The 14386-nt window shown below is 43.3% G+C and overlaps 1 protein-coding gene and 1 long non-coding RNA gene across 2 annotated transcripts; one reads left to right on the top strand and one right to left on the bottom strand.

The window, feature by feature from the left end:
- Positions 1-1804: 1804 nt before the first annotated feature.
- Positions 1805-3872, bottom strand: LOC135373041 (uncharacterized). Its single transcript, XR_010416241.1, has 4 exons — positions 3733-3872; positions 3071-3441; positions 2574-2646; positions 1805-2126 (listed from the first exon to the last, which is right to left on the bottom strand). It is a non-coding gene; the product is annotated as an uncharacterized LOC135373041 (long non-coding RNA).
- Positions 3873-9754: 5882 nt separating this feature from the next.
- Positions 9755-10548, top strand: LOC135373048 (uncharacterized). The gene is made up of 2 exons (XM_064606357.1): positions 9755-10014; positions 10323-10548. Exons 1-2 carry the CDS (start codon positions 9755-9757, stop codon positions 10546-10548), a joined length of 486 nt encoding a protein of 161 aa, XP_064462427.1.
- Positions 10549-14386: the final 3838 nt, after the last annotated feature.

The raw sequence follows: 14386 nt of genomic DNA on the forward strand, positions 1-14386 counted from the left end.
ATTGTGTGACAATCAGTATGTTAACATACCACAGCACAATGCAGCATATTGTGTAATGTGTACACCCCAAAGGTAGTGTTGATGTTCCTGTGAAGTAGCAGGCTACTAGGTGGAGTTAGCTGCTTGTGGAGAGCTAGATGAACATCGGCTTTGTTGTGACATTTTTTGGAGACATCTTACAGTCATTGGCCAAGAAGGAACACCTATCTCAGTCGACGTCAGTTTATTTCCATTCGCTTTACAATGATACAATTCCTGCTCCTGGAATGAGTAGACCTGCAATAAGCAAAGAGCAACCGTGAATAGGCTAGAATATTTAAAAAACACAGGCATTTGACTCTACATGGCTGGTTTTAATGTGCACAAGCTGCATACATGTTGATGTGTGTCTGTTATTTCATACAAGGCTAACATAAACCTTCATCTAGACAAAAAAATGAAAAAAATGTGACTTCCAGGTAAACAAATGCATAACCATGAGATAAATTTAGTTGCATTAGTTCATTCACTTAATGGAAACATGTGAATATGAAACAGTGATACATTACAATTCATGAAATGATGCATGCATGACTTTCCTTTTCTCGTTTCTTCTTATAAAAGTAGTGCACGAATTAACTCTCCTGCACTACTATACAAAATTTTTCGCTTCACAACAGAACAGTATGATACAATTGGTAATCTTAACAGCTCACCTCTTCAGCCAAGACTCCCTGGGCGGCAACATCCTGTTAGCCATGTTGTTGTCTTTTCCGGAATCCTTCGCGTACCCACATAACATGACTGAAATGAAAAATAGCTATAAATAACAATGTACTTAAATGACTTCCTCTTGAAATATTTATTGTAATCAGATATGCTTTTGCGCTGAGTACAGTGCAAAAGCCTGCGCAACATTTGCAGATGTTCCCGGTAAGCAATTCGAGGAGATCAAGTATGCCGACTTGTGTGCACATTTTTGAACAAATATGACGACAAATTTTAACAAATGAAATATGGCTCACAATGGTAAATGCTGCTGTACGGTGCGGCATTATCGGTGTCTTAACTACGAATGAATTTGTTGTTCCTAAACGCGCAACGAACCACAAACGGTGCAAATCTACAAACACATACCCACCTACATCTATTACAGGCACTTCGGCTGTTTTGATTCAGTCAAATTACTCGTATGAGAATGCAACTATGTGTGGATAACACACTGCTAAGCCAGACAGTCTACGAAAGCATAACTCACCAGAATTCTTCGTTCTCGGTCTTGGTCAACACAGCGCGATATACGTTGGGACTATGACGATTCATTCAACTCAATTTTCACCGGAACAATACGCGCTGCTCGAAAGACAACGACGGAAAATAAAGTGCCGCTTAAGTCCGCTAATTTGAACGTTACAGCACTACAAATCGATAGATAATATTATTGCGTCGTAAACTACAACGGCTCGCTAACACAAGAAACGATAGATACACTCTAAAAAAAAAGGTGTCATACTGACTCCTTTGCGGGGGTAAAACACCCTCACTCCCATGTGCAAAATTATAGTCTTTTTGAGGAGTATCTGCAACTCCGGGAACTATGGAGTAAAATTTACCCCTAAAGTACAGAGTAAAAGTTACTCCCAAACAGCTCCCTATTTACTCCAGCATGTCGAGTGTAAAAGCAACTCCATTAACATAACTCCTTTGTGGAGTTATGCTTACACTACATAAGGCGTAAAAATTATGCCCCTATCCTGGGGTGTACATTACTCTAATCAACTTTTTATCTTGAAAAACATACAAGGAAGTGTTGTAAAACAGTACGTTTAAAAAACATACATTTATTGTGCCTCTGATACAGAGCAGAAATTGAACATTACAATGCACATTACACGCTATGTACATGGAACATAATCATATGCCTAGAAACAACACAAACAAACAGTTAGGATCTAAAGTGATTAACAGCACCTAAAGCGTTCCCTAACCAATGCAACATACTTCAGGTTGAAGTCTTCGTGATGTTTCAATGCGGTCATTTACTGGACAGGCACGTCCCTTCGCCGTGATACAGCAGGACTGGAACTTGAATGGGTTTCTCGAGCATTTTTGTCAGATATAGATCATTTTTGTCTTAAGCGACACCGCTAAGGGGAGAGAAACGATAGCGATATATTAGGAAGTTATGTTACATTCCTTTCTATATGGCCTTCTCAAGTAGTATCAGTCAAGTATGCAATGTAGACCTATTAATCTAAGGGGCAGAGTAATTTTTTCCATTACTGAAAGTTAGAGAAGAATCAAGTCAAACAGAGCACATACACACCAAAATTCAGAGCTTGCTTATTTGCAAACATTTTACTTCCTTAAATATAAGGATGGGACAGATAGTAGGATGCACTGTAAAAACCATAAGAATGTAAGAATGTGTGTGCCATCCCAGACCTGCAGAAATCACAGTGTTTGGGATGAGCATATTGGTGTGCGAGTGAATCTCCAGCTTGTTCATCTGTTGCAGCTTTCCTAAAATAGGTATGTGTGCGCACTTTGCTGTATATCTATTATAAAGCACATGAAATAAAGTAAGGACTTACACAAGTGAACAGGTCAAATTGATCTCCCTCACCAGATGAGCAAAGACATAAATTACTTCTGCTGTGAAATAATCTGCAACATAAATATAGGCAATGAGAGTGGCGATATATGATGCTATCATATGTCAAATATTTTTGCTAATTAACCATTTCGTATGCCAAACAAAAATAGTGCTAGGAAAATGAATGGTTTGAATCATACGGGGTGGAAAAATTTATTGATGCTAGTACAGTGCTACACAAAAGTTTATGGAACACGCTCCGGCGCCTTCCTCAGAGTGACACGCAGGCAGCTAACGGGGCTGCATGAACTTACAGACATGTGCCTAGGTAACCCAATCATCTGTTTGCAAGTCTATAGGTGCCATTTGCTGCTGGCATGTCACGCTGAGGAAGATATACTCCGTAGCGTGTTCCGTAAACTTTTGTCCAGCACTGTGATGTGATGTAATAGAAGAAGAAAATAATGGGGATTTAATTCACTGCATTGGACCTACCATTTTGTTCAACTGTTGCCCTTCTCTTCCTTGCAATTTGCATAGTACTTTCTTCCTTTGTGGAGGTGGAGCAGCGCTATTTCATCGTCTTTTCCACTGTGCTGTGCACACCACTGGTCAATCTGAAACTTACTAACAACAGCATTAGAACTCAACACTGACACCACATATGATCAACGGGATACATATGAATGAAATATTAATACAGAACAGCAGTAGTACCTACCCCACTGAAACTTACCAGGGCAGGGGACCTCCTTCACACCACCTTCACAGTTTGTCACTTAAATGTCATGCCAAGCTATGCTGGCCTTTCAGGGGAAATTATCACCTTCGTCATCTGCAGTGCGTGCGATTAAAGCCAGACTATTCTGCAATATAGTTAACATTGGTAAACATGTACGCAGTGTCCTTGCTAAAATCACATTTCAACTATCGTCATTCAGATGGCCTGATAATTGTCAAAATTCCTTTAGCGGAGTTCCTTTAGAACACAACAAAAGGTACTTCCAAGCTTATGAAAGGAAAGAAACTCTCAACCATATATTTGTGAACAAAGTACAGGCCAACGTCTACCGTATTTTGTTAGCAGTGTCCCCAAACGGGTCCTCCTTTCAAAGCAACGTATACGTGTAAGTACGTTTCACAGGACGGAGACTTACCTTGAGTACATAGTGGTAGGACACGCAGCTATATGACTTGCAGTCGTCGCATTCATTACGCCTCAGCATGCTGAAAAACGTTACTGTTGGGAGAAAATAATATTCAGCGGTCCAACAGACCGTTAACAAGTCTCTGCACGACAAGCAGAGAGAGACGCACGCCGCAGAGCTCAAGCGCTCAAACTCAACGGCCTCGATATCAGTGTTGCTAGACTGCGCAATGACAAGGAGGAAAACTGTCGAGGAATTTGCAGATGTGCCGCGCTTAACTCTCCCCAGAGAGTAAAGCGCAGGTTGAAGGAAGTTATTAAAGCATCAAAACATGAAAATGCAAAAACGAGGAGTTTCAAGGGTGTTTGGTGAGAGTTCATCCGCAGCACGGGGTGTAAAATTGCTTAATACTCTCTCTCGACTCCCTTTTTTTTTAGAGTGTACCCAACGTTGCTAGACACCATCCGAACTTCCGAAGTGAGAGCGTGAGAGTATATATAATAAGATATCAAAACACGAAAGGAAGAGTATTGATCGCCCCTGCTTCTATAGCATCCAAAACGTGATTAGCGCTGAGATGAACATGCATGTCCATGACGCGAGTTATTTTCACTGATCAAAAAGAGGTCACGTGGGATTGCGTGACGCTTGCGAAATGTGCAGCTGTGCAGCAATGTGCGGTGAACATCATGGCGAAACGAAACTTTTAAATCGTGCATTGCACTTCATGGTAGCTGCAGGAAACGAAGCAAACTTATGAGACACTGGATTACAGGTATGTTGGCATCTTTTTCATTCCTGCATATCATTTCACATTACACTATACGTGAATACATGGTGTCATGTCATGGGTGTCATGTCTCACGATGCTGGGGAAGTATAGTTGCATGGGGAAGTGTGCATGGTTCTAGACCTTTAATTTTTGATCGCGTAATCGAAATATCGGCACCTCTCGCAGTGTGGCTTGCATGTGACCAACCAAGTGCTGTTCCCTTACTAGCGCTTCCTACAAAAGACAAAACGAAACATGTGGGAATGTATATTTTTGATTACTCATATATAACAAGAAAATGTATCGTTTTCAGGTTGCTGCCACTACTCCATGTGCCCGCAATTGTCTTGCGTGTACGATTACACTAACGACGTCGCCCACCACGGCGGAAGTGTTTTGCGTACACGCGTTTCAGCATGAAGCCTGCAGGTAACATCTGATGCTTACCCTTCGGATATTCTGAATTTACATATTGTAGCTTAGAGGAATTCCGAATGCCCAGAGTGACCCACACTTATAACATTGTGACATCAGTGCAGTGGCATAAGCTCTAATGTAGTGCCCCACGAAAATGAACAAGGGGCAGTGGTTTATCCAGAACCCCAAGCACGAGAGGGGTGTTGGAAAAAATTGTGGGGGGAGGTCATCATTATAGTTACGTCATTACACCTTAACATATCATTACAGACGTATCTGAAGCTGAAATCGCAAGGGCACCGCCTCTAGGGGGTGCACAGGCAAAAAAGTTAGGGGGGTCTGGATAAAGCACTGACGAGGGGGACTCCTCCACCCCATGTCAAGCCTCATAAAACACCTCCTGAAATATTTTCCTGGCTATGCAGCTGCATCATTATGACGTAATTGTCATTGCTGTCCATAATTCTTGAATATGTTTTGAATATATGGAAAAAAGTCTGCTTGACAGCATATGTCTTATGGTCATCATCAAACAAGAGCATATGTCATTTTGTTCAGTACCTCATGTACTTTTTTTTTAATTTCAGGTGGACGTAAATTGTAGAAGGCAACTATTGGAGGAGAAGATCATGGTCGTAGGTCATGTGGCTCCTGGAGCTCCCAGTGGGCTCCCTTGTGGAGTACTTTTCAGAACACACACACAGTTCGCTCACAGAACCAACGAGTAGGATGTTGCTTGAATACTGAGAGATAATGGCGTAACACATACAAATATCGTGTGACACATATGACAATAAAAACATTTTTCACGAGGGATGCATGAAACACTGTCGCAATATTGTGTGTGACACAAGCCGTGGGGGCACACTGCCTCGGACACATTTTGGGAAGCATAAAACACAGTATATACACAGCTAATATGGTGGATGCTTCTTTTTTCTTTTTGGCCATTATGAGACATCTTCGGCCGTAATGAGACTACCTTCGGCCGTATGGAGACTTTGGCCGTAACGAGACACTTGGGGATTAAAGGATTTTCGACCGTAATGAGACTTTCGGCCGTAATGAGATGTTACCCGCTTTTCCTGGGAACTATAACACTTTCGCTCTCAGTACGTAGAATTCTGTGTTTGCATTTGATTTGCGGAAGCTCTGTAACCCCTGATTGGATGGCTCATTACACGTCAGTTCCTGACGCTGCAATTGAACGAAAACTTGAGAAAGGGAGTTTGTCCTGGTTAATTATGTCTTGATTGGTCAGAAAATATGATGTCACATCGTAGGCAGCACGTGACGCCAGTCCGGCGAGAAACCTTTAAAAGCTGAAGTTTTCTTTGTGTTATTTATTCTGGATTTCAATCTGAAGTCTGGTCTCTACGAGACGCCATGTAGATACTGTAAATAAACTGCTGTCTTCATCGATCATCGGCTGACTCTTCGTTGACCGCGTCCACCACCGAATCATCATCGGATCACCACCACCGATTCACATATTTCACTGACGGTTTTTCCTACGAACGAATGAGGGGCTCTCTACCACCAACGTCACACTAGAGTGGGTGTGGTCTGCAGTTGGAGCGCTCCGGCCTGTCACCGCTGCAGCGATTTTCCAAATTAATTGCACCGTGGTGAAAGAACTTTGGACAGAAATATTTTGTGGGAATGCTTTTCACATACTGCTTTACAAGATGACAGCAGTTTTTGGCCATGTTAGATACCACTTTAATGCTCCTTTAAGATTGGCCAAAAACTACACTTACGAGAACAACGTTGCGGTATATGGTGACAAATAAATGTAGGGACAGGAAAGAGATAAGTAAGAGGAAATGCAGAAAATTTCATGAGTCAGCCTTTCGCTTGAAAGTAATGATGAAGACTAGGAACGATATTTTTTAGCACTATACACGGCCATGAGAGCTCTAGAGTCTGTAGTTTATGGGCCGCAGAAACTTTTCACGCATTGCAGATCAGAAAGGAAAAAGAAACATGAATAGGTAAAAAGAGAAAACATCACCCCTCCCTCTCCCCGCTTCCGATTCAGCAAAAACGAGTATGTAAGCAGATATGTAAACGGGTGTGTAAACGGGTATTAGCTAACTTAATTTACTGTTACATCTTTCCCCGCAAGTTGTACCCTAAGAAATGTTATTGTATTGACATCATGTTGAAAGATCTATCAATTGAAAATTTTACGGTTCTTAGTGCTTGATGCTCCACAAATCTCATCGCTCATCGGTGTACACCTCCAATAAGGCTATTAGCGAATGGTTTGTATTTATTCCCGCATACCAAGTCATCGCTGTCTTGTAGACAAAGAAAAAATACTTTCATTCACTTCTCGTCAAGTTAAGGCAGCGCCTCCTCCATTACTCAATGCCTCTCAATTTGGTCAGAGGTGCCGTACTGCGCATGCGTATTAGTTCACGTTCTCTCGTTTGACGGCGCCACTACCCTACACCCAGGTCTGACGCGCGCTGACGTCACCTGCCGCACATGTTCGTGTTTTTATGTTTTCTTTGTAATCACTCGCAAGGAAGTGCTTGCTGCACACAACGGAACAGTTGGAAGTAGTGTTCGGCCCTCAATCTTTCCTCGCTATCACTTTCTACCACTTCTTTCGTAACGCGAGGTCCGCAGGCCCCTCGTGAAACGATACCCCTTGCTCCTTTTTCTTGGTCCCAGAAGTAAAAAAAAATGGCAGAAGTCAGTACGCAGTACCGCATTTTTCGAAACGTTCGAAACCGCGCTTATCGAAATCAGACAAGAGCGCATAACAACGACAAGGGGTATAGGGAAGTGGTGCCCTCTGCGTGCCCTCCGCGGGAAACGGAAGCGACTCGGCGCATCTGCAAATGGACAGGCATTGAGTAATAGAGGAGGCACTGGTTAAGGGTCCCCTTCCATGAGGAATATAGTCATCCCAAAATGCTGCGTGCTCGTATCAGTCTTCTTGACCCAAACAGAACAAAACCTCCCGGGTGTTCCTATGGATATCCGTTCACGGAAATTCGGATCTCCCTGGGGGACAGACATTTTTCCGACGGACGTCCCCCACATCTCCGAGTGGCCACGGTACGGACTTCCCAGATATATCCGTCGTTTGCCCTCACAGAATGTTACATGGAGATGTCTGGACATTGCACGGACCTACTTATATACATGCACACGTTGTGTGGATATACAAACACCCGTAGAGGAGATAGACATTTATCCTCAGTTTCCGTAGGAATCAGCATTTTTCTGCCTGCCATTTTTTTAATCCCCGCCACCGCACCTTTTAATTTCTGTTGCTCCTCTTTGTTTCTCGTACATGCCATGACGGAGAACGAACGCAGCGTTTTAATCAGAAAAAATATATATAGAAAAGCTCCGACAGGACCACCCAGCCCCAGAAGCTCACTTCGAAAGGCAGTGCCATTTCCTTCCAAAGACGGAACAGATACCATGCTTGTCTCGCGAGCATCCCCATATTCCAGATACCTTCTCGCCTGTGAATAAAAATGATGGGTGAGTTGTCTAACCTTAATTCGATTACGCACGCATACAACAACGAAATGAGAAATTGCTCGGTGTATTAACTCGCTATCAAGACAACGTCTGTGTTTCCTACTAGTTTTGGTTAGAGACATATAGCTGGTACATCGAAAGCCAAACTTCGCAGTGCTACATTGCCACCCGTGTCTCTCTCTCCCGCAATAAATGATCCGTGTAACATCCCGACAGGGATCTAACTCGGACAATTCTTGAAACAGCCGAAACCGGACATCCGGTGGATACAGATCCTGGGACGTCCATGTATGAGGCTCCCAGGGATATCCGACGGATATAGATTTCCGGAGATGGACCTTGGGATCTGTTTCGGACGTCCACAGGAGAAAGTGTTCTGTCTGGGAAGCTGTGTAGATCATTCTTACACACGAACAGAGTGCAAAGATTGCAGTCAAGGATATTTAAATGAGAACCTCTGTTTACGCACGCAAAATGCAAGCACCAAAAAAGAAAAAGTTCTCACTTCCAAACACCCGCAGAAACACTATGCAATCCATACGCGCAGGCAGCGGCGGTCACGAAAGTCTCCCCCCGAACGATGATGCGCCGCCACGCGTCTTCGGGGCGTCTAGTTGCAAAAACGATTAGGGCACACAACCAAACCATAGTGGACAACATCCGAAAAGCGGGACGGAATTCAGGAAGATATCTGTGGCAACATATCAACTCACTACAAGAAGAAGACATAGCTGAACACCACGGGACCGTCAACATACCTGGACCAAACAACTGCGCAACAAAGGAGAGGCTCGGACAGTATTTTACAAGGCAACAAGTATTGTTAAATAACAGGCGGAAGACACCAGCCGATCAAAGGACGAAGGTACACAAAGTCGTCAACCGAAACGAGGAATGTCCGTTATACCTATACGACAAGATCACGACTGGAGAACTCAAGCGCCACGTTATGAAAATCCAGACAGGAAAGGCGTCCGGCCCTGACGGTGTCCCAAATGAGCTTTTAAAGGTACTTGGAGACACCGCATTGGAGGCGATAAGAGAAGGCTACAATACCGTGCTCACAACAAAGAACATCCCCACAAATTACGAACGAGACTTATCTGCAAACCCGGAAAACCAAGCTCAGAAATTATTTCTTACCGCCCGATAACAATACAGAGCAATCTGTATAAACTCTTCGCCTCGATTCTGAACACAAGGCTACAAAATTACTGCGAACATAAAAAAAATATATAGCGAGGCCCAGAATGGGTTCCGCCGAAATAGGCGAGTAAGCGACAATATATTTGTCTTAACACAGCTCATCGAATTGGTAGGAAAAGAAAGGAAACAATGTACGTTGCCTTCCTAGACCTTGAGACGGCCTATGATGCTGTAGACCACAAAATCATGATGAGAAAGCTTGAGGAAATAGGACTAGAGGAAGAAGAAATTGCAATTCTGGAAAACCTCTACAAGGACTGTGTAACGGTCTACCAGTTGGTACCAAACAAATACTCGGCGGCGACGAGTTTCTGCAGCGGTGGCGGTTCCACCCTTCGCTTTCGGTGCAAGGGGGCTCCGTGTCTGTCCGAGGTGTCCCTCCGTGAACAGTACCCCTCCCATCTCTCATCACTCCCATCACTCGTCTCATGCTGCATCGAATGTAAATAGTGCATATCCCTCTTGTATCATATGAAGTGTAGCAATGTATATATCGCCCCTCATAGCCTCATAGCTCATAAATTGTAAATATTGTTTTGAGGCGCTGTCCATGTACTGACCGTTCCACGTCGTATTAAATTTTCCTACAACAACCAAACAAATCGAACTCCATAAAAATTGAAGTGTGACTAAGACAAGGATGTCCCATGTCTCCCACCCTCTTCAACTTATACGTTAACAATCTACTCATACAAAGGGAGGCACAAGGGATCAACCTCACAACAAAAACGACCACTGGACAATCCGTCGAGACGACAATAACGGCACTCGCATCTGCGGACGACATAGCCTTGATAGCACCCTCGGCGGAAGCTCTGCAGCAAATGCTAAACATGTGCACAGAAGAGGCCCACAAGGACGGCCTGAAATTCAATCCATCAAAAAGTGTATGGATGGCCGTTCAAAAGCGAAGAAGAAAATGATCCCTCCTTTCTCCTTCAAGGCAACCGAGTAGCTCACGTTCAGGAATACAAATACCTGGGAATTACTCTGACATCGAAAGAACAGTACCTCGGAAAACACGAAATGGAAGTAATCAGAAGGTCAAACAGGTTAAAAGGACACTTGTGGAACTTATAGCAAGGCACTCCTACAACCAATATAAATAAGTCGGAAGATTGCTTTGGAAGACGACCGCGGTGCCTGCCCTCACATTCGCAAATGATGTTATCGTCTTCTCCAAGGAGACGATCAAGACCTTAGACCGTCACCAAAGAGAACTCGGAAAATGGATATTGGGGGGGGGGGGGGAAACTTCGCAACGGCTAACGCGGCCATACAAGGCGAAATGCCGTGGTCAACTTTCGAAACACGGGACGCAGGGTCAAAGACACACTATTTAGGGCGCCTCATACACGCACCGGACACGTCATTAGCCAAAAGGGTATTCCAACACGTCCGCTATTGCGGGCTAAAGTCGGGATGGATCAAGAAAACAAACCAGTACGACAAGAAGTACAGCGGCGGTACAAAACGACACACAGCGCGCGGAGAGAAACGAGGGACAAAAATTACCTCGGAAGAAATAAACAAAATCGAAAACGAAGACTGGAGAAAAACGTATCGAAGAAACAAAGCCTCCAATGGTACGGCAAGCAAAAGCTGAAGCCAGAAATTTGTCACGAATACAGAGGAGACAGAAAAAGCGCGCTACTCTTCCAGGCACGAACGGGATGCCTGCTAACGAATGTCAGAAGAAGCGAACTATTCAATAACGTCAACCCAACATGCACTTTATGTGGAGAAGAAGTGGAATCCCTAAAGCACATCATCTTCGAATGTACAAGAATAGAAGCACAGGCACCGCAAGTCCACACGAGCCACAACGATGACATGGACCATCTCTACCAGCAAACTGAAACTGAAAATGAAGTAACATCGTCAAGTGATGCATTCATAAAGAAAGTACAGCGCCGACTGGTGGAGTGTAAGCGAAGGAAGAACGAAGCGACAAACCTTCCGCTGGTCATGAAGAGACCCTGACCTCTCTATTCTGTTGTTGTTCTCTCCGTTTTTCTACACTCTAAATCGTTTCACACCTTTAAAAGTGTAAAATAGGTGTATTAACAAAGATCACACCCCTTTCACACCCTACAACTTTGTTTTGGAAGTTCCTGAGGGTGTGACAATGGTGTACAACACCCTCAGGTGAAATATGGTGATAAGTGTGTCGCCTGGGTATGTAAAGGGAGTATGTTTATTTTCGTTCACATGAACAAAACTGAATACAACAACAGGGAATGGAAAGTTACATTACAAAAGTGCCTGGCGTGGATTTAGAACACATCTACCATCTAGTAATGTATGCAGATTTAGAAGATCTGTTGAGATAGTGCTTAAATTTTTTAAAACACGTTGCTTCTCATTGCAAGACAGAACAAATACATGATAGTACTCATCATATTCAACTGTAGTTAATGTTTGTATGAGAAAAATGGTCTATCAGAGTTAATAACATATACGCCTGCAATCTCAACGAACACAGGTAAGTCCTCCTCGGAAGATGTGTGATGATGTGTGGACGATGTGAAGCAAATGTGTTATCATTATCAACTGCACATTTTACATAGACTATAGATTCTGCGGGAATATCACGGTCATGAATGTAACTCTGGATTGCTTCTGGGGCATGTTGAAGTAGTATCTCCTTGGAGCCATCAGTAGATGTAGCATTTCTGATTAAGGGCTGCGACCACACATACATTTGATAAAATTGATGTCTTCTTGCTAATGAAAGGGTTATGTTCTTAAAATTTCGAATTTTTCTAGCAACATCTTTAAAATGCTGGTGTTTCCCTTCGAAACGCATACACCATACATACAGCTAGGAGAGGACCAAACGTCCTGATGAGTCGCGGATAATGAACAATGTAACGCATTTTACAGGGGATCAATATTTGTCGGTACAACACTGCAAAGCTTTGACGAAACGAATAAATGCAACGTTCTAAGTAATGAACATGCATATGGGAAAGATGCCTGCTCATGAGAAGGTCTACAATTTTACGAAAAGCTATATACAGCTGCTATGCTTCATTGCCATGCACAGCCATACATGATTGTCTGTATGTCGGCTACGCCCGTTTACACACATATTTAATCACCTTGATGTGCATACATATATGACCGTCAATGTGATTATATGCAATATGCTGGTAATTGTGAATACACAGTTACCAGCATATTGCCACGAACCCAGTAGTTTTATTCGGCGTTACACCCTTTACACCCCAATTGCCATGAGGGTGTTAAAATACACCTTAAAAGGTGTGCGCCATGAACATTTCGATTTACACCCTGTAAGGTGTAAAACGATTTAGAGTGTACTGTCCCTTGTCTTGTACATATCTTAGTTCATATCTTTCCCTTCTCATCTCTACCTCTTTACTCTTTTTACCTGTGACTCCATCTGGTAGTCTGCCCTGCATCGAAAGAACGTGAAGAAAAACAATTTACAAGTTTCCGGCGATGCAGAATCAAAAATAACAAAGACGGTTAAGAGCATCAACTGTTTACTATATACATTAAAAACAAGACTTTCGTGCAGTAGGTTGCACTTGTTCAGGTTTGAGGACCTGTTACAAGTGGTGAAGCATATATCAAAAAACCAAGTCACATGGTACAAGAGAAAAGGGTAAGGATGAAGAGAACTACAAACGCGATACAAATATCAACAAAAATGAAAAACAAAACACAATCAGTAGGAGGTGGCTGGACAAGGTCAGACGGACATACAGACGAGTCGGAGTTGTACGTGGAGGAAACCAATGAACAGCACATGAATCCGCTCCTTGCAGTAGAGTTTCTCCAGCAGCTGGAGCGCCCTCAAAGGTATATTTAAACAGGTAGCGCAACTCCCATAGGCCCCTGTGTCTTCAGAATGACGCCATGATTGAAACGGTCAGCGCCATCCATCCGTTGCGCGGACTACTACGATTGTAAATAAATGAGTCAGAGATGACGTCACTAGTATGAATAATAATTAGTGCATAATTAGCCATGCACGTTTACATTGGCCCACTTCACTTGCTCTGTATTCCTTTTTCCGCGCCCAGTCAACAATACCAGACGAGAACACAGAAAAATAAAGCATATCAGGTTTAATGAATCATATCAATTCCAAATACATACGGTTATCACAGACTCCAAACAGAAAGGCATCGTGATGATCATACAGAAATTAGGAAGGCTCACATAAGGCCCATTTCTCACCCAGAGCTATACGTACACCTAGTGATTGGACATTTGCATTTATTCAATGAGTGACCGTTATAGGTCCATTGCAACAAAACACGACATCGTTGGTGCACAGTTGGTTCCTGCTAACACACTATCATGGCCGCTCGTCCCATGACGAAATCTTTTTTTTCGTGGGCCCAGCAACAGGGGATGCATTGTATTCACCTGTTCACACGTGTTAATCTTGGTCCACAGCACGGAGGTGCGAACGTCGCTTCCTATCTGACCCAAAGAGTGCACGAACTCCGTATTACAATGCACGGACACACGGTACGGACACAGAGACGCACGGATAAACACCCCCAACTGTGACACATGCGCAAAGGAGCAGGATACGGAAATGTACTGAGTGGTAGATGATCTCGTATATGTGCACGAGCGGGGCAACAGAAAGTTTTTTCTACATTGAAATTATGAATAACCTATTAGTAAACACACAAGCGACGCCCATATTGCAAAGTTTTTCTGTTTACAACCGTACCTCTACTGTCAACACCCAGGATCGCTCGCGCCTCTTGCTGG

Source organism: Ornithodoros turicata, unplaced genomic scaffold (genome assembly GCF_037126465.1).
Source record: "Ornithodoros turicata isolate Travis unplaced genomic scaffold, ASM3712646v1 Chromosome20, whole genome shotgun sequence".
NCBI lineage: Eukaryota > Metazoa > Arthropoda > Arachnida > Ixodida > Argasidae > Ornithodoros > Ornithodoros turicata.

What these genes read in the sequence shown, in the direction of transcription:
- LOC135373048 (XM_064606357.1), top strand. Translation starts at nt 9,755, where the DNA reads ATGTACGTTGCCTTCCTAGACCTTGAGACGGCCTATGATGCTGTAGAC. An exon ending in GAGGTGTCCCTCCGTGAACA is followed by an intron (nt 10,015 to 10,322) that starts GTACCCCTCCCA and finishes ACTCATACAAAG; the next exon opens with GGAGGCACAAGGGATCAACC.